At 45.7% G+C, this 26,773-nt stretch overlaps 2 protein-coding genes across 6 annotated transcripts in view; both read left to right on the plus strand.

Moving 5' to 3' along the window:
• The window catches only part of AGBL4 (AGBL carboxypeptidase 4), a 2,933,082-nt gene that overhangs the window by 1,913,138 nt on the left and 993,171 nt on the right, over positions 1 to 26,773 (plus strand). The gene's annotated exons all lie outside the window — the stretch shown is intronic.
• The window catches only part of BEND5 (BEN domain containing 5), a 104,018-nt gene that overhangs the window by 4,898 nt on the left and 72,347 nt on the right, over positions 1 to 26,773 (plus strand). For both annotated transcript variants that reach the window (XM_082266219.1, XM_082266218.1), the window contains exon 2: positions 21,553 to 21,689. In XM_082266219.1, coding sequence (XP_082122345.1) covers positions 21,553 to 21,689 — 137 coding nt within the window. The remainder of the gene's footprint in view (positions 1 to 21,552; positions 21,690 to 26,773) is intronic.

Genomic DNA, 26,773 nt, shown 5'->3' on the forward strand with positions numbered 1-26,773 from the left:
ATGCAATCAGGCAGGCCCTTGCACTACATAGAAAAGGTAAATCTGAAGGAAATCTAACCACAAAAGTTGGATAGTGTGTATCCAGCTTTAGTTCCAGTGAAAGTAACTCTAAAGCCTCGTACACACGTACCGATTGTCGGCCGTAAATATTCGGCCGACGACCGTTTGGCCGATTGTAGGCTTGTTAGTATGATGCTTCCGACAGCTGACAGCGCACTTTTGGCCGAAAATAATCTGTCGTGTAGGCATTAAAATTTTTGTTGGCCAACACCAGAACAGTCGATTGTTCGCCAGTCAGTACAGAATTCGGCCGACAGACAGCAGATTTGCAAGACTGGGCATGCTCAGAAAAGAAAAAACACACGGAAAGTTAACCATCACATGACATCACTTCTGCAGTCGACTGTTGTTGGCCGACAAAATTCATGTGCAGTCTTTTGCAATTTTCAACCGACAGGACAGCCCTGGACAAAAGACGGCCGATCGTTCGGCCGACGATCGGTACTTGTGTACTGGGCTTTAAGGCGTCAGCATACCAAGACATTTTGGACAATTTCATGCTCCCAACTTTGTGGGAACAGTTTGGGGATGGCCCCTTCCTGCTCCAACATGACTGCACACCAGTACACAAAGCAAGGTCCATAAAGACATGGATGAGCGAGTTTGGGGTGGAGGAACTTGACTAACCTGCACAGAATCCTGACCTCAACCTGATAGAACACCTTTGGGATAAATTTAGAGCGGAGACTGCGACCCACGCCTTCTCTCTAATATCAGTGCCTGACCTCACAAATGCGCTTCTGGATGGTCAAGCATTCCCATAGACATATTCCTAAACCTTGCGGACAGCCTTCTCAGAAGAGTTGAAGCTGTTATAGCTGCAAAGGGTGGGCCAACTCAATATTGAACCCTACGGACTAAGACTGGAATGCCATTAAAGTTCATGTGCATGTAAAGGCAGGCGTCCCAATACTTTTGGTAATATATTGTATATACTGTAGATGAGAATGTGGTCAGTAAGATGTCTTCTGAAAGGGATGAAGTCAGGACAATGACTGCTGGAACAGAAGCATAAAGGGGTATTAGCATGTTCTCAACAGATTCACTGGAAATATTTTGGCTCATCTTTGAAAAATAAAATAGGTTTGTGCAAACCAATCCAGCTTGGCTGGAAAGCAGCCAACCTGGCAGTCCTGACGGCCATAATGACTCATTTGCAAAAATGATATTGCATGCAACATATTCATAATGATATTGGGTATTAATACCTGAAGGATAAGTATAGTTTTCATTTCATTATTAGAAATGCAACATGCAGCCTATGTGCTCCAAGAGAGAGTTAGTGTATGTATGTGAACCCAGAATCTCATTTTTAGTATGAGATGCTGTATAAAGTTTTCTGAAGCAAATCTGTTGCAGTTTCTTACCTGGAGATCCTGCCAGTAATAGCACTTCCTTTTGCATGCTGACAATGCTAAACCTCTGCTCGAAAAATTGACAGCAGTGTTGTCAGCCTTTAGTGAACGCTTCATAAATTGGTTGAAAACCCCTACATCTACACTGTGAGGTGATTGGTTTCAGGTGATACACAGAGATGGAACATACATAAGTTGTACATGTTTATCTTCTCTACATCCATTCAAAGTGCTGAATTTATAAAGCTTGTCTGAGCGTTCAGAAAAAAAGGTGGCAGAGAGCTGAAATGACACACTGCAGAGCTCAGTGAGGAGAGCTCTGTGAGCTCATTGGAGGGAAGGAACACCCCCCCCCCCCCTTCACACAGGAACAGAGCTGAGACTGTCAATCAGCTGGAGCTCCCTTCCCTGTCACCTTTTTTATCTTTGTGTCAGGAAAACTTGTCAGTGATTCATGCTGATAACAAAGGAACGAAGCAGCAGACAGAAATGACACTTATTGCTCACTGCTGAGGGATATGCTTTGTTCATCTTTCATGTCTGAGGTTTACGACCACTTTATAGCAGAACTAAACTGCTGAATGAATTGGCTCCCCCAACCCTCTTCCACGCCGCCATTTTTAAAGCTTCAGCGCATGCCCATATGCACAGTCATTGTCTTTCAGGTAAATAGGACCTGGCAGAGACCTCCTATGGAGATCTTAAAGTACCGTAGTTTGTCACCATTCCATGAGTGTGTGCAATTTTAAACAGTAAGCTCCCGTTCACACTGGGGCGACCTGTCAGGCGACCTGGTCGCCTGACAGGTCGCCGTAGGTCGCCTTCCATAGAGAAGCTGCGGACCCGTTCTAATAGGAGCGACACAAGTCGCTCCGACTTAGAAAAAGGGTCCGGAGCTTCTTTGGGGCGACCCGGAGGGACCTGCATAGACTTCAATGTTATGAAATCTGTGCCGGCCGCTCCAAGGTCACGGGGCGAGCAGCGCGCCGCGACCTATGAGGTCGCCCGGCAAAGTAGCGTCGCCCCAGTGTGAACGGGGCCTTACATGTTGGGTATCTGTTTACTCGGCGTGACATCATCTTTCACAATATACAAAAAAATGGGCTAACTTTACAGCCCATTCACACTGCCGCGACAGGATTTTGTGGGGCGACCTGCGCTGTGCACCGCGACTTCGGCGCGACTTGCACGGACTTCATATAATTGAAGTCAATGCAAGTCGCCTCCAGGTCTCCCCAAAGTAGTACAGGACCCTTTTTCTAAGTCGGAGCGACTTGTGTCGCTCCTATTAGAACGGCTCCTGTACTATTCAATGGCGAGCGACGGACCGCGACTTGTCAGACGACCAAGTCGCCTGACAAGTCGCGCTAGTGTGAATGGACCCTTACTGTTTATTTATTTTTTTAACCACTTAAGCCCCGGAGGATTTGGCTGCTAAAAGACCAGGGGGTTTTTTGCGATTTTTTTACTGCGTGACTTTAACGGACAATTGCGCGGTCATGCGACGCTGTACCTAAACTAATTTGACGTCCTTTTTTTCCCACAAACAGAGCTTTCTTTTGGTAGTATTTGATCACCTGTGCGGTTTTTTGATCATGCGCTATAAACAAAAAAAGAGCGTCAATTATGCAAAAATAACAATATTTTTCACATTTTTTTATATGAAATTCCCCCCCAAAAAAATGTAAAAATCAAAATGTTTTAACATTTTCGGCCAATTTGTTTTATGCTACATATGTTTGGTAAAAAAAATCGCGAAAAGCGTATTTTGATTGGTTTGCGCAAAAGTTATCGCGTTTACTAACAAAGGGAAATATTTTTGTCATTTTTGGTGTTTTTTTTTTAACGCGTAATGGCGGCGATCTGCGATTTTTTTTTCGGTACTGCGACATTGCGGCGGACAGATCGGACCCTTGACTGACATTTTTGACACTTTTGGGGTTACCAGTGACATTACTGCAGTGATCAGTGCTATACATATGCACTGTTACTGCAAAAATGACACTGGCAGGGAAGGGGTTAACTTTATTGGACAGGGAGGGGTTAAGTGTGTCCTAGGGGCGTGATTCTAACTGTGCAGGGACATTGCTATTGGTGTAAAAACAAAGATCAACGGTCCTACATAGTAGAACCGTCTGCTCTTCATTTTTACACCAGGGAGAATGACGGGCGGCTTGTTTACATAAGCCGCTCCGCCTTTCTCCCTTCACCGGAGCGATCGTAGTGTGACCGGCGGACATCGAGTCCGCCGGTCACACGCACTGACTTGTCTGTGAACGAGTCGCGGCGGGCGTGCGCCCGCCCGCAATTGGCTCGCAAGTCAGTGACAGGCGAGTGACGTATCCATACGTCACTCTGCCTGGCCGGGGCTGACCTCCGTAGTATATAGTCGTGCGGCGGTCGGCAACCGGTTAAATTCAGTGAAGTGTATTTTTTCTAAAAAAATTGCGTATGGTTTTTTGGAGATATTTATGGTCACATTTTTCATTTTGCGGTAAATACCGCATAACCATTTTTTTTTTTTTTGTGAATTGGACTTTTTTTAACGGCATGCAATCATTTATGCAAATTAGTCACATGGCCGCGTTATCTCATGCAGTTAATGTTAGGGAATTTACCTCTTTGCAACAGATTCACAAAAAAATTAAATAAAAATTGCCTAGGAAATCCATATACAGTGAAGCATAAAGCCAAACATGCTTAAAAAAAGATTGAGGCCTTGTTCACATATCACGTAGATGGAACGGATATTCAAAGAACGATACTTATGCGATTTTGCATGTCGCATAGGGCCAATCCCTTACCTTGTCACCCCAAAAAAGCTTCTCTTCCTTTCATCCCAAATTGTGAAGTATGAATGGAGTTTTACATACACTTTAATATATGGCCGTACCTTCTGAAAACATAATTCCCCTTTTCAGCTCCCTTGCACATATGTAGTCCGGTGCAGAGCTGAGATCCTTCAGCCCTCTGTACACTTACACTACAGGTGGGCGGCTGCCCTTTGATGAAGACATTGGAGATAGGATAGTGAAACTTCGGCTTTGATAAATAAAATACACATACTCTGCAAGAAGAAAACTTTATTTCAGAGTCTCACCTTCTTCTTTAGTTTTGGATGTTTTATAAGAACTCTTTTCTTTTGGATTGGTATTTTTTTTTTTACTCAAAGAACTACATTAAAACAACGACATCAGCCACATTCCATTTTGTGCAGGCAAAAAAAAAAAAATTGAAACAGGACAGCATTGAGCAACATGGACATTTTTAATTTGAAATGCACCCAGGGATCAGCACCATAGTGTGAGTGGATGGTGTGCATTATCAGGATTCATTCTCTCCATTCGTCTTAAGGTGATAGTAAACCACAGCTTTCATAAAAAAATTTATTAAAAAAATCCCGTGCAAGGCAATTGCATAATGTGCTAGTATGCTTAGCATACTAACAGATTATAAAATACCTACCTTAGAATGAAGCCCTCCAGTGGTGCGCTGTCACCGCTGACAGGGCTTCCATCGTCCCCCAGTCTTCCTTCCGGAAGGTAATAATGAGTTTACTACCACCTTAACCACTTGCCGACCGCCGCACGACTATCTACGTCAGCGGTCAGCCCCTCACAGGCAAACTAATGTAGGGCTACGTTGCTTGCTTGTGAGGGTCTAGGGAGCGAGCGCGCGCCGCCGGAGGCGCGCTCCCGCGTGGTCACGGACCCCCCCCCCCCCCCCGCGCGTGTGACCAGTGGACCCGATGTCCGCCGGCCACTCAGCGATCGGCGGGGGAGAGGGAGAATGTCAGGCAGCTTGTGTAAACAAGCCACCTGTCATTCTCCTCGCTGTAAAGACACTGATCACATGGATCTACTATGTAGATCCGTTGATCAGTGTCCTTACAGCTCAAGCCACAGCCAATCACAGTAGAAAGCACGCCCCTAGGGACACACACAGCCCCTCCCTCCCAAATAAAGTTAACCCCTTCACTACCAGTGTATTTTTACAGTAACAGTGCATATATATATAGCACTGATTACTGTAGAAATGTCACTGGTAACCCCAAAAGTGTCAAAAATGTCAGTCAAGGGTCCGATCTGTCCGCCGCAATGTCGCAGTACCGCAAAAAAAATCGCAGATCGCCGCCATTACGCGTTAAAAAAAAAACAACAAAAATGACAAAAATCTTTCCCTTTGTTAGTAAACGCGATAACTTTTGCGCAAACCAATCAAAATACGCTTTTTGCGATTTTTTTTTTACCAAACATAGGTAGCATAAAACAAATTGGCCGAAAATGTTAAAAAATTTTGATTTTTACATTTTTTTTGGGGGGAATTTCATATAAAAAAATGTGAAAAATATTGCTATTTTTGCAAAATTGACGCTCTTTTTTTGTTTATAGCGCGTGATCAAAAAATCGCACAGGTGATCAAATACCACCAAAAGAAAGCTCTGTTTGTGGGAAAAAAAGGACGCCAAATTCGTTTAGGTACAGCGTCGCACGACCGCGCAATTGTCCGTTAAAGTCACGCAGTGCCGAATCGGAATGGGGGTAAAATCTTCCGGGGCTTAAGTGGTTAAGAGCTTTACAGTCCTTGTCTCCAGGTCCCACTTAGGCCCAAATCTAGGAGTTGGATATAATTTTGGGTCTGTGAAATCAGAATCATGACAAATTTTATGCCCTGTTTCCTTCAAATTTGTTTAATTTTTTTTTAAGTGAACATTTGTAAGGCCAGGTCCTACTGACAGGCCAAGGCAGGGCCAGGACAAGGGGCAGGCACCCTGGATATAGTAGTTAAAGTAGAAGTTCACCCACAAGCTAACTAACTCAAAACCTACTTGCAGCCACATTCTTAAACTAACCTAACCTATCTAGCCCTGTAAAGAAGAAATCGCTATACATACCTTTTCTGCAGCCGCTCCGGTCCAGTCCCACGCTGAGCTGTCAGCGGCGGGTTCTCTGTGTAGGCGGGTGCAGGAGAGCCCGCCAACAATGGAAGCCCCATAGTAATGCCTCGTACACACGCAATGATTATTGGCCGACCAATCGGTCGACTTTTGTCCAGAGTGGTGTTTTGTTGGTTGGAATGGGCCTAGACTGCACACGAATTTTCCCGCACGACAGAATTCTACTTCAGAAGTGATGTCATGTGATGGTTTACTTTCCGTGTGTTTTTTCTTCTCTGAGCATGCCTAGTCTTGCTCATCAGATTTTTGTCTGCCGAAATCTGTGCTGACTGACGGAAAATCGGCCGTTGTGTTGACGGCCAACAAAAATTTTATAGCATGCACACCAGATTTTTTTCGGCCGAAAAGTCGGAGTGGGTTGTCGGAAGCATCATACTAACAAGCCGACAATCGGCCGATCGGACGTTGGCCGAAAATTCCCGGCCAATAATCGATGCGTGTGTACGAGGCTTAAGTCTACGGGTGACGTCACTTCCCAGGCATTTCCCTGCTGTTGTTGGTTCTCTCCTGCACAGAGCTTCCGCTGCTGGAGACTGGACTAGATCGGCTTCAGAAAAGGTATGTATAGCGATTTTTTTTCTTTACTGGGCTACATAGATCAGTTTTAGAATGTGGCTGCAAGTAGATTTAGAGTTACTTAGGTTTTTGTTAACTTCTACTTTAAGGATGTTACTGCTGTCACACAGTGCTCCAAATTGCTTACTCTCCACCCCATCTATCCACAGCTGAAAGGAAAGCATGTGCAAATACCTTCTAGCTGCTAGAAAGCAAGCAATTGGACACATATATGCAGTGCACACTCCATACCAACCATAGGCCACCGGAGCAAGGGGTCAGTGAATTGACACAGAACGGTGCACCCATTCTATGTCATGCATTAGGAGTAGGGTGCTGTTCCGCATCCTTGCCCTGGGCACTGGATGAACCTGGTACTGCCAACAGGGTCACCCACAGCTTGAATTTCGGCTGATTTGCATCATGTGTTGCCAGCCTAATTTTGAAGGTGTGGGTGCGAGATGCTGGATCTAGATGTAGTGTGATTGCATTGCTGGAATTCTGATCTATAGTATAGAATGCAGTGTATATAATTAGACAACTCTCTCATACTGAAGAGCTTCAAAAAGAGCTCTTTAGGCGAGGTCCTGGGTGTACAGAAAAAATAGAGTGCACCACAGAAAAAGGTTTAGAGTCCAAAACCCCCCAAATGAGTTGCGTAATCTTAATGCGAAAGACAGATGTTTACTCTCTATCGTTGGTGTGGTGCTTTCTTTTCTTTCTGTGTATAAATCCAAGACCAGCCATACACAGTTTGAATCTTGGTGACCAAGATTTGAACCGTTATTGGGCAGGCTGAATGTACCAAGTTGATCGATCAACGCGTGTACAACCAGCCTGCCGGATTCTCTTGCGATTATCACTAGCGGCTATTACAGCCGCTAGCAATAATCACTGTATTCTCCCAGAAGTCTCCCCCCATGGTCGGCCTCAGACCCTGGTGCCCAAGCTGTGGCCCTCAGACCTCAGCAGTCTGTAGTGTGAACATTGATTAGGGTAATAGCACTGAGCTCTACCATTATCATATTGTCTTCTACAGCATATCCCCAGCCAAGAATGTAGCATGTCCCCACTCTCTGACCCTCATTTTCTCTATCAGGTCTGCAGTTTTTGACAGTCCTCGTAAGCATTACATATATTGATCATTATGTGTGGCCCTTTGTTGATGTCAGAGGTCGCATTTGAGGCCCTCTTCACAGTGCATCCGAAATGTATACACATCGCTTCATTTTTTTCCACATTTTGTTATGTTACAGCCTTATTCCAAAATGGATTAAATTCATTATTTTCCTCGAAATTCTACAAACAATTCCCCATAATGACAACATGAAAGAAGTTTGTTGAAAATTATTGCAAATTTGGTAAAAATAAAAAATCACATGTACGTAAGTATTCACAGCCTTTGACACTCAAAATTGAGCTCAGGTGTATCCTGTTTCCACTGATAATCCTTGAGATGTTTCTACAACTTGATTGGAGTCCACCTGTGGTAAATTCTCTGGAGAAGAGACGATTGATTGTATATGATATCAATGTACAAATACTGTACTGGCGACCCTAGCATAAGGAAGTAACTTTTCAGTGAAAGGGAATACAATAAGACACGTGGCCGCTCACTAAAACTTGAGGAAAAACAGTTTAACCTTAAAATACGTAGGGGGTTCTTTACTGTCAGAGCGGTAAGGATGTGGAATTCTCTTCCACAAGCAGTCGTATCAGCGAGGAGCATCGATAGTTTCAAAAAACTATTAGATGGGCACCTTAAAGACCACAACATACAGGGGTATACAATGTACAGTTAACAGCAAACACACACAAACATCATAGGTTCAACTGGATGGACTGATGTCTTTTTTCGACCTCACAAACTATGTAACTATGTAAAATTCAGTTAATTCGACATGATTTGGAAAGGCACACACCTGTCTATAAGGTCCCATAGTTAACAAACCAAACCATGAAGACCATGAAATAATTGTCTGTAGATCTCCAAGATAGGACTGCATCGAGGCAGATCTGGGGAAGGGACAGAAACATTTCTGCAGCATTGAAGGTCCCAATGAGCACAGTGACCTCCATCACCCGTAAATGGAAAATGTTTGAAACAACCAGGAGTCTTCCTAGAGTGGGCTGTCTGGCCAAACTGAGCGATAGGGGGAGAAGGGCCGCTCCCTTATTAGTCAGGGAGGTGACCAAGAACTCAATGGTCACTCTGTCAGCTCCAGCGTTTCTCTGTGGAGAGAGGAGAACCTTCCAGAAGAACAACCATCTCTACAGCCCTCCAGCAATCAGGCCTGTATGGTAGAGTGGCCAGATGGAAGAGACTCCATAGTAAAAGGCACATGACAGCCCAAATGAAGTTTGCCAAAAGGCACCTGAAGGACTCTCAGACTATGAGAAACAAAAATCTCTGGTCTGATGAAACAAAGATTGAACCCTTTGGGCTGAATGGCAAGCGTCATGTCTGGAGGAAACCAGGCATCGCTCATCACCTGGCCAATACCATCCCTACAGTGAAGCATGGTGGTGGCAGCATCATGCTATGGGGATGTTTTTCAGCAGCAGGAACTGGGAGACTAGTCAGGATCGAGGGAAAGATGAATGCAGCAATGTACAGAGGCATCCTTCATGAAAACCTGCTTCAGAGCGTTCTGGACCTCAGACTGTAGTGAAGGTTCATCTTTTAACAGGACAACGACCCTAATCACACAGCCAAAATAACAAAGGAGTGGCTATGGGACAACTCTGTGAATGTCCCTGAGTGGCCAAGCCAGAGCCCAGACTTGAACTCAATTTAACATTTTTGGAGAGATCTGAAAATGACTGTGCAGCGACGCTCCCTATTCAGACTGATTGCGTTTGAGACGTCCTGCAAAGAAGAATGGGAGAATCTAACCAAAAATAGGTGTGCCAAGCTTGCCTTGTAGCATCATACTCAAAAAGGCTTGAGGCTGTAATTGGTGCCAAAGGTGCTTCAACAAAGTATTGACCAAAGGCTGTGAATACTTTCATACATAGGATTTTGTTTAATTTTTAATAAATTGGCAAAGATTTCAAATAAACGTCTTTCACGTTGTCATTATGGGGTATTGTTTGTAGAATTTTGAGGAAAATAATGAATTTATTCCATTTTGGAATGAGGCTGTAACATACCAAAATGTGGGAAAAGTGAAGCGCTGTAAATACTTTCCGGGTGCACTGTAGCTCATAAGTTGACAACCCCTGACCTAAGAGCCATGTGGTTGGCAAGTGAGCAGATGTGTCAGAATGGAATTGGAGGCCAAGTTGAGGGAGGGAGGTGGGCAGTTGAGGGAGGGAGGTGGGCAAGGAGGGGTTGAGGGAGGTGGGCAGTGGACTGGTATGTCTTGTAAGGAAATGAACATGCACCTGTGGCTCAGGTACCACTATGGGTAGATTTAGGAGTTTGGGATTTCTAGTATTTTTATTAGGATCAGCAGTTTGATATATAAGAAAGAAGACATTTTCCTGTGTAAACAGCATGGCATCAAAGGTAGCTGGAGAGCCCTGGAGCCCAGCTGTGATCCTATTTTGGATGCTGGTACATAATAAGGAAGCACAGGCAGGCACACCAGGCAAGACAGTTTCCAGGCATGAGTGAAGCAGACAATAGCGAGCTCTCAGAGGGCCATTAAAGCGAAGACAGCATAAATATAACACTGACTAATAACACGCTATGTGTTTCAGGTGCATGTTATATCTTGGTCGGAGAAACAGGACAAAATGTAGGTAACCACATAAGGAATTTGGTTGTTATATTTATATTGGAAGTCTAAGATGAAATCAGGCCAGTATTTAAAGGAGACCTCAGGGAAAAAAAAAAGTTTAAAAAAAAATCAGGGTTACAGATAGTTAAAGCAGTATTAAAACCCAAAACCAAAAATGTAATATATTGCAGCTTACCAGTCATTAGATATGATGGCTGCATTCCTTTTCTTTTCTTTGGCTTTTTTCCCTCTGTTTGCACCTGGTGACCTGGCCAGTAACACGCCTCCTGTATTATGGAGACTCAACTCTGGAGGAATGAGCACAAGGGACACATCAGACAACAGCATTGTCAGTCAGGGGGGAGTGTTAAATGTATTAGCGGGTTTAGATAAACTAACAAATTTGAGCCACACTCCAGCTTACACTTTATGATCAGTTACGGCAAACTGTTTTTCTCTTACGTCCTCCGACAGTCGCCGCCCTCTTCATATTCGTCACAATGGGGTATTAGACTTTGCTCCGAAGGAGTAGCTAGGCAACAGAATATGTTAATATAAAAGTTTTAACACATCCCACCCCCAGGGGGTGGTCCCCTCAGTCAATACCCTCCTACTTCCTGTATCCATACTCCAGTTTTAATGTCTAGCTTGTCAGGAGTGGCTGTCTCTCTCTGTGCTGGAGCTTTGTGCCCCAGACTCTTTCTTCTTTTTTTGATTTTTGTTTGAGTTTTCTCTCTTGCTTTACTTGGCTGTTATTTTTTTCAGCGTTAGTTCTTCTGATAAAGAGGATTCGTGCGGGCTGGGTCTCTGGCTGATCCCCCTGGTCGCAGGTTGTGGGTCGGTGGCTTCCCAGCCTGCCATCGAGCGTTCAGTCAGGTATCGCTCCTGGCGCAGTGAACGACCCATCCCTGTTCGGTGCAGGGATGCTTGGTGAGGTGGCTACCTCACTGGACGCTGTGCGGTTTCTTAACCCACCTTTATGCTGCGTCCTGGATGCGACTCTCCATGCCTTGTGTGCAGCGGTTTGTTCGCCTGTGCGGGTCCCCCACGCCATCCGTGGAGGTAAGTGTATCTATGTGGGGACCTGTCTGTTTTGGGGGGGCTGTCAGTCTGGGACTGTGTTACCCTGCCTATGTTCACACTGTGGATTTATTTGTCCCTGTCCCTCTGGCTGCATGCTGTGGGCTTGAGGAGGGGGGGGGGGGGCTGGGCTGCACTGTCTGTGTCAGCCTGTGTATGTGTGACGGCTGTGTGCTGTGGGACATGATTTTGGACATGTTGGGGCACTTTACAGCGATCGTTACGGCGATCCGCCATGTTTTTTTGGCATGGGTGGTGTTGGTGCATCACTGTAGTGGGGGAGCGGCGGTTTCGGCGCCAAACGGCGCCATTTTGCCTGCTCTCGCCCAGCCGCATGTTTTAACTGCGGGCGGCCATTTTCTTGTAGCCTTCCATAGGCTTTCACAGAGCGCCCTGATTGCATCACTTCCTCTTTCCTGGTGTGCACGATCGCGGCGGCAGCTACAGCGAGGTCTCCTCAGGTTTTTACCTTCTAATCTTCCTTTGTCCATTGCCTGGGTTCTGTGTCTTCCCTGTGGGGGTCCCAATTGTGCTGTGTGTGTGTGCGGTGGGCTGCGCTCGCTGCGCTCGTTAAAGGGGCAGTTAACCCCTTCTTGGCCAGCAATATTTTTTTGGGCAATGGATTCTCAGGAGGGCAAATTTCCTACCACGTTGATGGGTAGTCAGGGGACTGCTGTTTCCCCCCCAGGGGGGGATTTGGCTGCGATTGTGGCTAATCTGGCAGCACAGGTGCAAATGCTGGTGGCTGCTCAATCCACAAAAAGGTCCAGGGATTCAGTTTCCTCTGGTTCTGAGGGTGATGGTGCAGGGGCTGGTGTGTCTCCTTATCAGGGTCCCGTTCCTCCCTGGATCTTGTGGGGTCCGAGGTGGAGGCTGAGGTTGAAGGGGTGGATGATTCTCCCCCTGGCTCGTCTGAAGAGCTTGCACTCATGGATGAAATGGTTGCTTCCATTAAACATACGCTGCGCTTGCAGGATGAACCGTGTCCACCTGCTGCTTTGGCAGCTTATGGGACAAAGAGACGGCGCAAAACATCGCAGGTTTTTCCCTGCACGGATGATTTTCAAAACGCTGTTAAAGAGCAATGGCGTAATATCCGCAAGCCTTTTGCTGTCCCCAGTAGGTTCAAATTGCGTTATCCTTTCACGCCCACTACTGACGAGCGTTGGTGTGTACCACCTCCGGTGGATCACGCGATAGCGGTTTTGAACAAATCCACTGCGATTCCTGCTGAGGATACCCCGGTTTTCCGGGATGCCACGGACATGAGGCTGGAGTCTCTTGCCCGTCATACCTATTCTATTATGGGTTCTATGTTGAAAGCTCTGTTTGCTTCCCTTATGGCGGCCCAGGCGGTCGCGAGTTGGACGCAGGTGCTTAGATGCGTTTTGGTGGCTGACTCAGCCCCGCAGGCGACATTGGACATGGTGGATCAAATCCATCAGGGTGTCATGTATTTGTGCGATGCGGACTTGGATATGGTCCCGTTGGCCGCACGTGTACACGGTGTGGCGGTGTTGTCTCGCCGCTTGGTTTGGTTGAAGTGTTGGTCGGTGGACCAATCTTCTCGCAAGACTTTAGCCAATCTTCCTTATGACGGTTCTCGCCTTTTTGGTGAATCCTTAGATACATTGATAAAGGGGATCACGGGTGGTAAGAGCACGCTCTTGCCCCAATCCCAGAAGGCTAAGTCGACTGCTGGTAAGAAGCATGCTTCCTTTCGGCCCTCTCAGGGGTCCTTTCGTGCCTTTCGGCCGCACTTTAAGGGCAAACCGTTCAAGGGTCAGGGCTCTCAAAAGAAGCCGTGGACAGGTAAGCAGAAGTCCGGCCAATCCGGATCCGCTGCCCACAACAGTGCGGCCTGAAGGGGCGCCCTCACCCGGTTCTGGGGTGGGGGGACGCTTGCTCGGTTTTCTACAACCTTGGCTGGCCCGTGTTCGGGACAGGTGGGTTCAGGAAATCGTTCGATCTGGTTACAAGATCGAGTTTCTCTCTCGGCCGGAGGGCAGATTTTTTCCCTCAAATCTTCAACTGTCTCCGGAGCGTTTGCGGGATCTGCACCTGGCGGTGCGGGACCTGAGAGCTCAAGGAGTGGTGATCCCGGTGCCTCATCGGGACAGATTTCGGGGGTTTTATTCCAATCTGTTCACCGTGCCCAGGAAGGAGGGCAAGGTTCGTCCAATTCTGGACTTGAAGGCTCTGAACCGCTCTGTGCGGGTTCGCAAGTTCCGCATGGAATCCCTGCGGTCGGTGGTGGCTGCCCTGGTTCCGGGGGAATTCATGGCCTCCATCGATTTGAAGGATGCGTATCTTCACATCCCCATTTTCGAGGGTCACCAGAGGTACCTTCGATTCGCCATTGCGGAGGATCACTACCAGTTCGTGGCGTTGCCCTTTGGTCTCGCCTCGGCTCCGCGGGTTTTCACCAAGGTGCTTGCATCGGTTCTGGCATTATTGAGAGCCCAGGGCATTTCTGTCCTGGGGTATCTGGACGACATTCTGGTTCGGTCTGCGACCGGCCAGGGTCTGGAGAAGGACCTGTCTGTCACGATGCAAACTCTGCAGGAGTTTGGTTGGACGATAAATTTTCCAAAGTCGACACTGAGTCCGTCGGTTCGTCTTCCCTATCTGGGAATGATCCTGGACTCGGTGCAGGCGAAGGTCTTCCTGCCGGAAGACAAACTCAGAACTCTTCAGGAGGAAGTCAGGTCCCTCAGGGACGTTCCGCACTCGTCTCTGCGGACGTGCATGAGATGTCTGGGATTGATGGTCTCGGCCTTCGAGGCGATTCCCTTCGCCCAGTTTCACACGCGGGGTCTCCAAGCGGAGATCCTGTCCATGTGGGACGGGTGACCTCAATCTCTGGATCTTCAAATCTCGTTGAGTCATCGCACCAGAAGAGGCCTTCTGTGGTGGCTCCAGTCCCCGATGGTGTCCGGGGGCAAGTCGTTTCGTCCTATCTCGTGGACGGTAATCACTACGGATGCCAGCCTGTCGGGCTGGGGTGGTGTTCTGGGCGATCTGTCCGCCCAGGGGACTTGGTCGGAGGGGGAGTCCTCCCTTCCGATCAACATTCTGGAATTGCGTGCGATAAATCTCTGTCTTCATCGCTGGACGGACCGGCTGCAGGGCTGCCCGGTTCGGGTGCAGACGGACAATGCCACGGCGGTGGCCTACATCAACCACCAAGGGGGCACCAGGAGTGCCCGAGCGGCTCGAGAAGTGGCGGACATTCTGTCTTGGGCCGAGACTCATGTCCCGGCGATAACGGCGGTTCACATTCCAGGGGTGGAGAACTGGCAGGCGGACTTTCTGAGTCGCCAGACCCTGGATCAGGGGGAATGGTCTCTCCACCCGGCTGTCTTCCAGATGTTGTGCGCGAAGTGGGGTCTCCCGGAAGTGGACCTGTTCGCGTCTCGTCTGAACAACAAGGTAAAAAGGTTCGTGGCAAGGACGCGCGATCCTCGGGCGGACGCTTCCGACGCGTTGGTGGCCCCGTGGCGCAAGTATCGGCTGCTGTATGCGTTCCCGCCGATCCAGTTGCTGCCCAGGTTCCTTCGCAGGCTGAACTCGGAACCACACGCGGTGATTCTTGTGGCACCGGACTGGCCTCGCCGGTCCTGGTACGCGGACCTCGTGAACCTGGCGGTCGACGCTCCTTGGCGTCTGCCTCTTCGAGAAGATCTCTTGTCTCAAGGACCGATATTCCATCCTGCTTTACAGTCGCTGGCTTTGACGGCCTGGCTGTTGAAACCGAGGTCCTGAAGGATCGGGGTCTCTCTCCGGAGGTCATTCACACTTTGATTAACGCGAGGAAGTCTTCCTCGGGGAAGGTCTATCACCGTACTTGGAAGGCCTACTTTGCCTGGTGTGAGTCCAGGGGGTTTTCACCTCGCACTTACTCGGTGTCTAGGGTGTTGTCCTTCCTTCAGACGGGTGTCGACCAGCGTTTGGCGCTGGCTACGGTCAAGGGTCAGGTGTCTGCGCTGGCCGTTCTTTTTCAACGTCCTGTGGCGTCTAACTCTTTGGTTAGTACCTTTGTTCAAGGGGTGCAACATCTGGTCCCTCCTAGGAGGGAACCTTTGCCTCCTTGGGACTTGAATCTTGTTCTGTCCGTGCTACAACATGCTCCTTTTGAACAGATCAGGAAGATCTCATTGTCCATGTTGTCCAAGAAAGTCGCTTTTTTGGTGGCGATCACTTCGGCTCGCAGGGTTTCGGAGCTGGCGGCTTTGTCCTGCAAGTCTCCGTATCTGGTCCTTCATCTGGATAAGGTGGTCTTACGACCTAACCCTTCTTTTCTTCTGAAGAGGGTTTCGGATTTTCACATCAATGAGGATATTGTCCTGCCTTCGCTCTGCGCGAAGCCCAAACATCCGAAGGAGGTGGAGCTGCATTCCTTGGATGTTGTTCGGGCGATTAGGGTTTACATGAAATCGACTGAATCTTTCCGCAAGTCGGATTCTTTGTTTGTCCTTCCTGAGGGACCTCGGAAGGGCTTGGCTGCATCGGCCTCTACCATTGCCAAATGGATCAGACAGACCGTAGAACAGGCCTATGCTTTAAAGGGGAAGGTTCCCCCTGTGCCTGTAAGGGCGCACTCTACAAGATCTCTGAGTACGTCTTGGGCCTGTCGTCATGGGGCTTCTGTGGCCCAGGTGTGTAAGGCAGCGACTTGGTCGTCCGTTCACACCTTCACAAAATTCTACAGAGTGGATGTTCAGGCATCGGCAGATGCTTCCTTTGGCCGCAAGGTTCTTAGTGCAGCAGTTCCCTAGAGCCTCTTGTATGGGCTTCTTGGCTGTTGGGATACATGTTGTTATCCCTGGGTTATTTGTTCTACTGGGATTATTTTGCTTCTGTTGAGCAAGTTTTTTTCTTCTGTTGCCCAGAGGGTTTCCTTCCTTTGGTAAGGTTCCTTTCTCTGCTGTGGAGACGGCGTTGCCTTGGGCGCGGCTGCGTTTCCCACCCCTCATGTTTGCACTGCTTTGGGACGTCCCCATTGTGACGAATATGAAGAGGGCGGCGACTGTCGGAGGACGTAAGAGAAAACGGAATTTTTGTAAAATCTTACCTGTAAAATTCCTTTCTCTGAGTCCTCCGACAGTCGCCGCCCCCGCCCCTCTTTTGGGGTTGAATGTATTCTCTACTGCTATTCCACTAAAACTGGAGTATGGATACAGGAAGTAGGAGGGTATTGACTGAGGGGACCACCCCCTGGGGGTGGGATGTGTTAAAACTTTTATATTAACATATTCTGTTGCCTAGCTACTCCTTCGGAGCAAAGTCTAATACCCCATTGTGACGAATATGAAGAGGGCGGCGACTGTCGGAGGACTCAGAGAAAGGAATTTTACAGGTAAGATTTTACAAAAATTCAGTTTTTTTTTCCTTTTGGGATAAAGGTTTTACATGAATAAATAAAAGTTGACCATTGTAAGCCCCCCCCTGCCAGTGTTACGTAGTTTGTCTCATCCCTTCAAATGGATACATTCTGCTGGAGAGCTTGTGCTTTTGAAAATCAACAAGACTTACTGGCTAGATCTCCAGATGAAAATAGAAGAAAGAAAGCCTAAAATAATCGAATACAGCCATTACATCTAAGAATTGGTAAGCTGCAATAATGTTTGTGTTTAATACCATTTTAAATCTCAGGGTGTATATGCCTCCTCCTGGTTCACTGACTGTTTTTTACCATTTATATTTTCATTGAGTGCTGATAGCATAGGTTTCACAATATTTCCAGTGACCCGTCAGCAGACTTGCAGCTCTAACATACAGGTCCCTCTAAAAAAATTAGCATATTGTGATAAAGTTCATTATTTTCTGTAATGTACTGATAAACATTAGACTTTCATATATTTTAGATTCATTACACACAACTGAAGTAGTGCAAGCCTTTTATTGTTTTAATATTGATTATTTTGGCATACAGCTCATGAAAACCCAAAATTCCTATCTCAAAAAATTAGCATATCATGAAAAGGTTCTCTAAAACGAGCTATTAACCTAATCATCTGAATCAACTAATTAACTCTAAACACCTGCAAAAGATCCCTGAGGCTTTTAAAAACTCCCAGCCTGGTTCATTACTCAAAACCGCAATTATGGGTAAGACTGCCGACCTGACTGCTGTCCAGAAGGCCATCATTGACACCCTCAAGCAAGAGGGTAAGACACAGAAAGAAATTTCTGAACGAATAGGCTGTTCCCAGAGTGCTGTATCAAGGCACCTCAGTGGGAAGTCTGTGGGAAGGAAAATGTGTGGCAGAAAACGCTGCACAACGAGAAGAGGTGACCGGACCCTGAGGAAGACTGGGGAGAGGGAAATGCCAAAATGCCTGAAGTCCAGTGTCAAGTACCCACAGTCAGTGATGGTCTGGGGTGCCATGTCAGCTGCTGGTGCTGGTCCACTGTGTTTTATCAAGGGCAGGGTCAATGCAGCTAGCTATCAGGAGATTTTGGAGCACTTCATGCTTCCATCTGCTGAAAAGCTTTATGGAGATGAAGATTTAATTTTTCAGCACGACCTGGCACCTGCTGCCAAAATCACTGGTAAATGGTTTACTGACCATGGTATTACTGTGCTCAATTGGCCTGCCAACTCTCCTGACCTGAGCCCCATAGAGAATCTGTGGGATGTTGTGAAGAGAAAGTTGAGAGACGCAAGACCCAACACTCTGGATGAACTCAAGACCGCAATTGAAGCATCCTGGGCCTCCATAACACCTCAGCAGTGCCACAGGCTGATTGCCTCCATGCCACGCCGCATTGAAGCAGTCATTTCTGCAAAAGGATCCCGACCAAGTATTGAGTGCATAACTGAACATAATTTTTTGAAGGTTGACTTTTTTTGTATTAAAAACACTTTTCTTTTATTGGTCGGATGAAATATGCTAATTTTTTGAGATAGGAATTTTGCGTTTTCATGAGCTGTATGCCAAAATCATCAATATTAAAACAATAAAAGGCTTGCACTACTTCAGTTGTGTGTAATGAATCTAAAATATATGAAAGTCTAATGTTTATCAGTACATTACAGAAAATAATGAACTTTATCACAATATGCTAATTTTTTGAGAGGGACCTGTACAGCAGCCGTCCTGATGTTTGTCCGCTTCTCCTTTCCTCTTGTCCATTCGCAGAATGCTTTGTATTTTGTGAATGGGTTCTCAAAATTTCTCAAAAGGGGACACCTGACCGGTTTTAACCCTTCCCCTCTCAATCCAATAAATATTTGGTTGGATTTCGACTTTAACTGCATTTGCATGTGCTACAACCCCTGTTCTAACAAAAAGTGATTTTCAAAGTGTTCAGCACAGAGCACACAGCAGGAGAGGCCATGCTAATTGATGTATTTAGAAACGCACCTTGATTTTCCAGTGTCCACATATCGCTTAAACGCTTAGCTCACCTTTTGAATTAAAACTCAGTTTTCAGAATAAAATAAAGCTCTTACTATCTTAAAGGAGAAGTACCGCCAAAGATCATTGTGGATCACAGGAGTGCAAGTTCGTTCTGCACTCCTATAACCTGTTTTCAGCCGACAGCAGGCTGAAGCCCGCTGTCGGTTGATGTCACCGAGCCGGTCCAGGCTTGGGCAAGATTGCGACAGTGAAGTAGGGATCCACCCACATGCCTGGACCGGCACCCGGCCCAGCCACTCACCATACTGCGCCAGCCGCTTCCGCCCCCTCCACAGCCCATTGCTCCAGTGAGAGCGGGGGGCCAGAGAGCCGGTGACTGACAGTGACTAGCTCTCTGCTTACGAAGCTGTGAGAACCAAGCGATCAGTGGCGGGGGACAGACACAGCATCGGACTGATTATGAATTAAAAAAAAAAAAACCCATACTTCTCTTTTCATTTGTGCCTGAGCCATTCCTATTTTGCTGGCTCTCACCCATCTCCCTGATCATCATAATTCTGTCCGGTGCTGGGCTTTCTGTGGCATCCACTTGACTAGTATGCATTCTACAGAGCCTGCCGGGGAAGTACATTTCCCATGATGCAAATCAACTGCGCTGAGGAGGGAGAGAGCGGTGTGGGAACTCAGGGACTGGGTGCTGTGGCCAGGCTCAGAGATCTGAAAGGGTGGCCACTGGCTAGACTTGCTAATTATGCCTGTAGTCCATGAAGTCATCACACACAGGAAGGAACCATCTTCAGGACCATGGAAAAGGTCAGGCTGTCCTGCATTGTGCTCAGGATGATGACTTGATGCCAGAAGTTAAGTTTTGTCCCTAAGTCTCCTGACTGCTGAGGTGAGCCCGGTGAAGGATATAGAAATGACTTTAAAGAAGTTGTAAAGTCTCATAACACAATTACTTGTATCCTCATTTTGCACAGTTCCTCTGTGCAGTCACATGATTTCCCTTTGCTCTCCTTCCTGGATCTAAGAACAGCAGCGGTAGGGCCTGAGATTCCCCACTATTGTCAGCCAGTCAGCAGAGGGAGGTCAAATAACCCACACTGAGGAGCTGTGCAAAAGATATTTAGGATTATAATTTAATAAAGAAAAAACTGACATTGTACTGAATATCTTGCTAAAACAGAGAGGATACAAGTAATTGTGTTATGTTATAAATCGGAATAGAGGCAGCAGGAGAGGGGAGGGCAGGGAGGAGATCGGCTCTCACACACAGATTAGGAAATGACAGGCAGAAAGGGAGAGGCAGAGAGGAGAGACTGTGTACACACAGCAAATGACAGAGACACGTAAACTGACCACGGTATCATGGATCAGAAACACATAGTCAACACACATAGGGGTACACAGGAACAGGCAGGATCAACCAGGTATTTTAGATCCAAGAAAGAGACAAATTACACTGCAACAGCACTATGCTACTGATCATGATCAGGAACAGGAGCATTTTTTTTTTTTTTTTTTTTTTTTTTAGGGTTACAACCACTTTAACATTCAAAGCAAAACAGGTATTATATTAGCTTACTTGCACATAATAAACCTAGATTGAACAAAAGGTGAACTAAATGGTGCAAATTTATTTCCTGCAACCATGGGTGATTAAACAGTGATTATCGCTCACGGCTATAGCAGGCAGGCTGGTTGTACCCAAGTTGATCAACCAGTTAGGTACATTTAGCCTGCCCATTAATGGTTCAAATCACTGCCGTTCCCGATTTGGACCGTGTATGGCCGGCTGTAACATTTAATCACGACATTTTTCCATTGTAAAGCTTAGTTTACACTAGTACTAGCCCAGTAGGGCTAAACAAAAAATATTGACATATCAGGAGAAGCCGCTGTACTAACTATCCAACGTTAGTACAGCGGTCTCCCCTGCTGTGCTATTGTGTTCTGACAGTGGGACCCCATTGACTGAGAGTGCTGATCGGCAGACCTTTTTCGGTCATGTCTCTTCAACAGGAGTCGGCTGGTCAGACTCCAGTACACACGGTTCTTTTGAACTGGCTGATGCCACCCGACATTCGGCCCATGTGTACTAGGCTTAAGGGCCCTTATATACCGTACTTAACATTCATTGGATACTTTGAAAGTAAAAGCAAAGTACAGTCTTATTTTTCTGCCTTTTTTTGCCTGTTCAGAGTGTCAGAGAAAATATATGCAGAAAAAATAAGTTTTTGGAATACATGAATTCCAAAATCATATGCAGGGAGATGCACATTGTCCTTTGTTCTGTGTGCATTGTAGGAACATAAAATAGTCTCTGCAAAGTCTGGGAGAAATATTCACCTCCTAGAAGCTGCATCTTCTTAATGTTTGCAGCACAAAGCCCATTTTGATCTTCAAGAGAAGCCAAGTCTAATCTTTTTAATGTGCTTTCCATTTTTTTTAAGAAAACAAAACTGATCTGGAAAAGTGCGTACTGCAGAGGAAAATCAAAATCCCCAAGCTGTGTCTGAACTCAACAGAAGGGTCTTGGGAGTTTAAAGAGTATGAAGAGGATGAGGACAGTGAGCGCCGGCATAGCAAGGTAAGTTCAGAAACTTTCCTTTTTTTGCAAAACTTTTACTGATGAAAAAGTATGCCAGGATCAGCTTTGATCGGCTCTCCAATATATTAACCCGGAAGCAATGACGTGGCATCACTTCCGGTTTGCCTGGTTTACCTGAATATCAGTGGCACCATTTTTAAATAATTCTAAAGCATTTAAAAACACAGATCTTGGTGTTTTGAATGCTTTTTTTGGGCAGAGGAGGGATTTGGGGTCCTTTTAGACCCCAGATCTCTCCATAAAGAGTACCTGTTACATGCCTATTGCTGTCACAAGGATGGTTGATTAATGATTTTAAAAAAATATATATAATCTAAAATGCAACAGTGTAAAAAAATAAAATAAATTAATAAATACAAATATTTTGTGTGCAAAGGGGAATGTGCGCGCCAGTCCCGTGCAAACGAAAACAGCGATCATCTAACACACGCAAACGTCAGATCATGGGCAGTAATTCTAGCACTGGACCACCTATGTAAAGTCCAAAATAGTAACCTTTAAAAGCTTTTAAAGCGTCGCCCATGGATAGTAAAATTTACAGTTTGTCTCCGTTGCATGGGCATGCACAGTATTAAAGCCTGACATGTTTGGTATCTACAATACCTCACAAAAGTGAGTACACCCCATACATGTTTGTAAATATTTTATAATATCTTTTCATGTGACAACACTGAAGAAATGACACTTTGCTACAATGTAAAGTAGTGAGTGTACAGCTTGTATAACAGTGTGCATTTTATGTCCCCTCAAAATAACTCAACACACAGTCTTTAATGTCTAAACCGCTGGCAACAAAAGTGAGTACACCCCTATATGACAATGTCCAAATTGGGGCCAAAGTGTCAATATTTTGTGTGGCCACCATTATTTTCCAGCACTGCCTTAACCCTCTTTGGCATGGAGTTCAGCAAAGCTTCACAGGTTTCCCCTGGAGTCCTCTTCCACTCCTCCATGATGACATCACAGAGCCAATGGATGTTCGCTCCTCCACCTTCCATTTGAAGATGCCTTACAGATGCTCAATAGGGTTAGATCTGGAGACATTTTTGTCCAGTCCATCACCTTTACCCTCAGCTTCTTTAGCAAGGCAGTGGTCGTCTTGGAGGTGTGTTTGGGGTCGTTATCATGTTGGAATACTTCCCTGTGGCCCAGTCCCTGAAGGGAGAAGATCATCCTCTGCTTCAGTATGTCACAGTACATGTTGGCATTCATGGTTCCCTCAATGAACTGTAGCTCCCCAGTGCCAGCAGCATTAATGCAGCCCCAGACCATGACACTCCCACCACCATGCTTGACTGTAGGCAAGACACACTTGTCTTTGTACTCCTCACCTGGTTGCCGCCACACACGCTTGACACCATCTGAACCAAATAAGTTTATCTTGGTCTCAACAGACCACAGGACATCGCTCTAGTAATCCATGTCCTTAGTCTGCTTGTCTTCAGCAAACTGTTTGCGGGCTTTCTTGTGCATCACTTTTAGAAGAGGCTTCCTTCTGGGACGACAGCCATGCAGACCAATTTGATGCAGTGTGCGACTTATGGTCTGAGCACTGACAGGCTGACCCCCACCCCCTCAACCTATGCAGCAATGCTGGCAGCACTCATGCGTCTATTTCTCAAAGACAACCTCTGATTATGATACTGAGCACATGCACTCAACTTCAAAGGTTGAACATGGCGAGACCTGTTATGAGTGGAACCTGTACTGTTAAACCGCTGTATGGTCTTGGCCACCATGCTGCAGCTCAGTTTCAGGGTCTTGGCAATCTTCTTATAACCTAGGCCATCTTTATGTAGAGCAACAATCCTTTTTTCAGATCTTCAGAGTCCATATGGTGCCATGTTAAACTTCCAGTGACCAGTATGAGAGAGTGAGAGCGATAACACCAAATTTAACACACCTGCTCCCCATTCACACCTGAGACCTTGTAACACTAACGAGTCACATGACACTGGGGAGGGAAAAGGGCTAATTGGGCTCAATTTGGACATTTCCACTTAGCGGTGTACTCACTTTTGTTGCCAGCGGTTTAGACATTAATGGCTGTGTGCTGTGTTATTTTGAGGGGACAGCAAATTTACACTGTTATACAAGCTGTACACTCACTACTTTACTTTGTAGCAAAGTGTCATCTCTTCAAGGGGAATTTCCGATTTATGTCCCCCCCCCATTTTTTTTTTTTTTGACACTTTTGTTTGGGTGGGGGGGGGGGGGGGGTGCCTGGTTTTAAAAAGCACACACTTCCCCTTGGATCGTGGATGCGCACTGAGCTTTAATTTGTTTCGGCAGCCAGAATAAATTATTATTTTGGCCAATGAAATGAATTAACTCCCAAGTGCTTGTCATGTCTTAGCGCGTTACGAGAGTTTACATGCATCAAGCGTTTTTTCTGCCAAAATGCTGCTGCCAGGAAGAAAGGAATCTAGAAGGTTCAATGTGAATGAGGCCTAACATTGTTCAAAAAAAAAAATCCTTGTAGTCAGCCATGACACCTCTTCCTGAGAAATATTTAAAAAGTAAGAAATATTTAAAAACAAAAATAGGTATGCTGTGTAAATGGGAACACGTAACTTATAGTGGGGTTTTCTCAAATTTGACTGCAAAAGTTGAAATCTGCTTTTAAGTCCCAGAACACTATGAATAAATGCATACGTTTACAGTGTAGTCTGGCAGATTGCAGAGCTAGCAGATTTCTTGGATAAATGGAAATAGGCAGCAGACTTCAACCACTATTGACTATAAAATGAAGTCTTCCCTTAGCACACCATACCATCTCATGATAGGCATACAGTTGTTATTTCACCCTGTGAAAGTTTAACTTCCGAAAGCCTTTTTTGGCATGTATCAGTAAATGTTTTGTGATTTATTTTATCTGTATGTAAAATGTCTCCTTATGGGGCTGTCCTTTGCCTCATTCAGATGTGAATGCATTGTGAATTGTGGTTTGCTGTGTTGGCCAATTCTAGCGCAGTAATCTTTTTTTTTTTTTTTTTTGTATTTTAAAGTGTTACTATAGCCAGGAGCCTGCATTCACTATATCTGGTCTCCCACAGTACACAGAACATGGAATTGCAATAGTTTTAGAAAATATAAACTGATAAATACCTTTTCTCATCAGCAGTATATAGCAGTCTTGTGACTTTTATCAGGGTCCGCTTAAAGCTTGTAGGAGGAGTTTTCATCCCTGTGCGGATCACATGCATCCTCCTAAGAAAAAAAAACTCTCTAGCAATACACACCAAATGGAGCATGTGGAGCCTGCCCCCTGGCCTCTATAATATCTGGAGATGAGTTGGAGACACTGGAAAAAGGTGAGATTCAGAGAGGACATGATCAAACTGGCTTTTTTACCCAATGCAAAGGATTACCCCCTTAGGTTCCACACTGAGTATAACAAGCAAGCTTTACTGCATAAACACACTGATTTTACTGTTGTGGGCTTAGTAGCACTTTAAGGCATGTTAAGAGGACAACCCCCCTAGCATTTTTGGTCATGACCATCATGAGTAAGGGCAGATGTTTCATGTAGCATTTAGTTCCTGGACTCCATCTACCCTTAGCTCAGGCATGCATGCAGGAGAGTGTGCTTAGCTGAGAAAAACCCCTCCCCCTCTCTTGAAGACTCCTGGGGTGTATGACATAACTTGCCTAGGCAAGAAACCAAGAAGTTAGTGAAGCAATGTAAACACAAAAGAAAAAATTTAAAGTGTTACTATACCCCTTATCAGTAAAATCAGTGTGTATTTGCAGTAATACAGTTATATATAAAAATAAGTCACGTTTAGTGATATAGAACAACTCAATGTCCAAACGTAAAGTCCAAATATGTAGAAGTGAATATATTGAAGAGTGATATGAAATATTGTGATCAGCACTATAGCAATCCAGAGTCTCTTAGGTAATAGGCTTACCAGATAGGCAATCAATAATTGCGGAGATTCAAATGCAAGGCTGACTTGATTGTAGAAAATCGTGTATTAGACGCTCAAAAATTGATGTCATGGAATCATAGAAAAAAGAAAAAACGCCATAGCATAATACTGTAACACTAAGTGTTATTTATTAAACACCCTGAAAGTGTACCACCTGAAGGTGTATATCCGTCACCAATTGTGAAACTGCTCACCAGAAATATACTTGTATAAGGACATAAATGACAATCCCAGTGTAGTAGGAGAAAAGGACAATCAGGGAAGGAAGGAGAAACCACCACCGATTTAGTAGCCTCTTACCGAATTGAGGATGAAAAACGGCAGAGATAAGAAGAATCCCAAACACACCAGAAACGCCAACACTGATACTCTGAGCCCCTTACCAGACCAAGATTGTATATCGCTCAGGATAGGGGATCTGGCCAGATACGCTCCTCCAGCATACAGCACCAATAGCAGGTAATCTCGTGCACCAGAGTCAGGTTAGAGAATGTTCCCAGCAAGTCAGACAAGGCCAATCCCGAATAAAAGGAAACGCCAATAGTGTAAAATCGTAACAACTAGTTTAATAGGTTAAAAGAAATGCACTTACATTCCATATGAAAACACGAAGCATGTAAAGCCGCCGGCCGGACAGCAAAGCACATCCGCTCACTCGGAACGCTTCCAGGGATGACGTCAGCACGCCGTGACCTAACGACGTTTCGTCCTAGAAGACGTTTTCAAAGGTTATATTGTTTTTAGGGTGTGTTCACACTTGAAGTTGCTGCTACAATTTTGATTATTCACCTTTAGCGCAGTTATTTTCCTTTTTCACAAAGTAATACAGTTATACTCACAGTGGAACCTAAGGGGTTAATCCTTCATATTGTGTAAAAAGGCTTTTTGATCCTGTCTTCTGATCCTTCCCTTTCTTTTACTGTCCCCAGTCCATCTGCTGATAGAACAGAGCCATAGGAGGCATTCTGCACATGCTCCATTTGGTGTATAGTGCTACAGAGTTTTTTTTGTTTTTATTTGTAGGAGGGTGCATGTGATTAGCACAGGTCATGCAGGCTCATAGGACAGTCAGAGGAGAATGAAAACTCCTCCTACAAGTTTTAACCAGTGCTCGACCAGACACTGATA

This window comes from Pelophylax lessonae, assembly GCF_965119305.1.
Source record: "Pelophylax lessonae genome assembly, chromosome: 8".
NCBI lineage: Eukaryota > Metazoa > Chordata > Amphibia > Anura > Ranidae > Pelophylax > Pelophylax lessonae.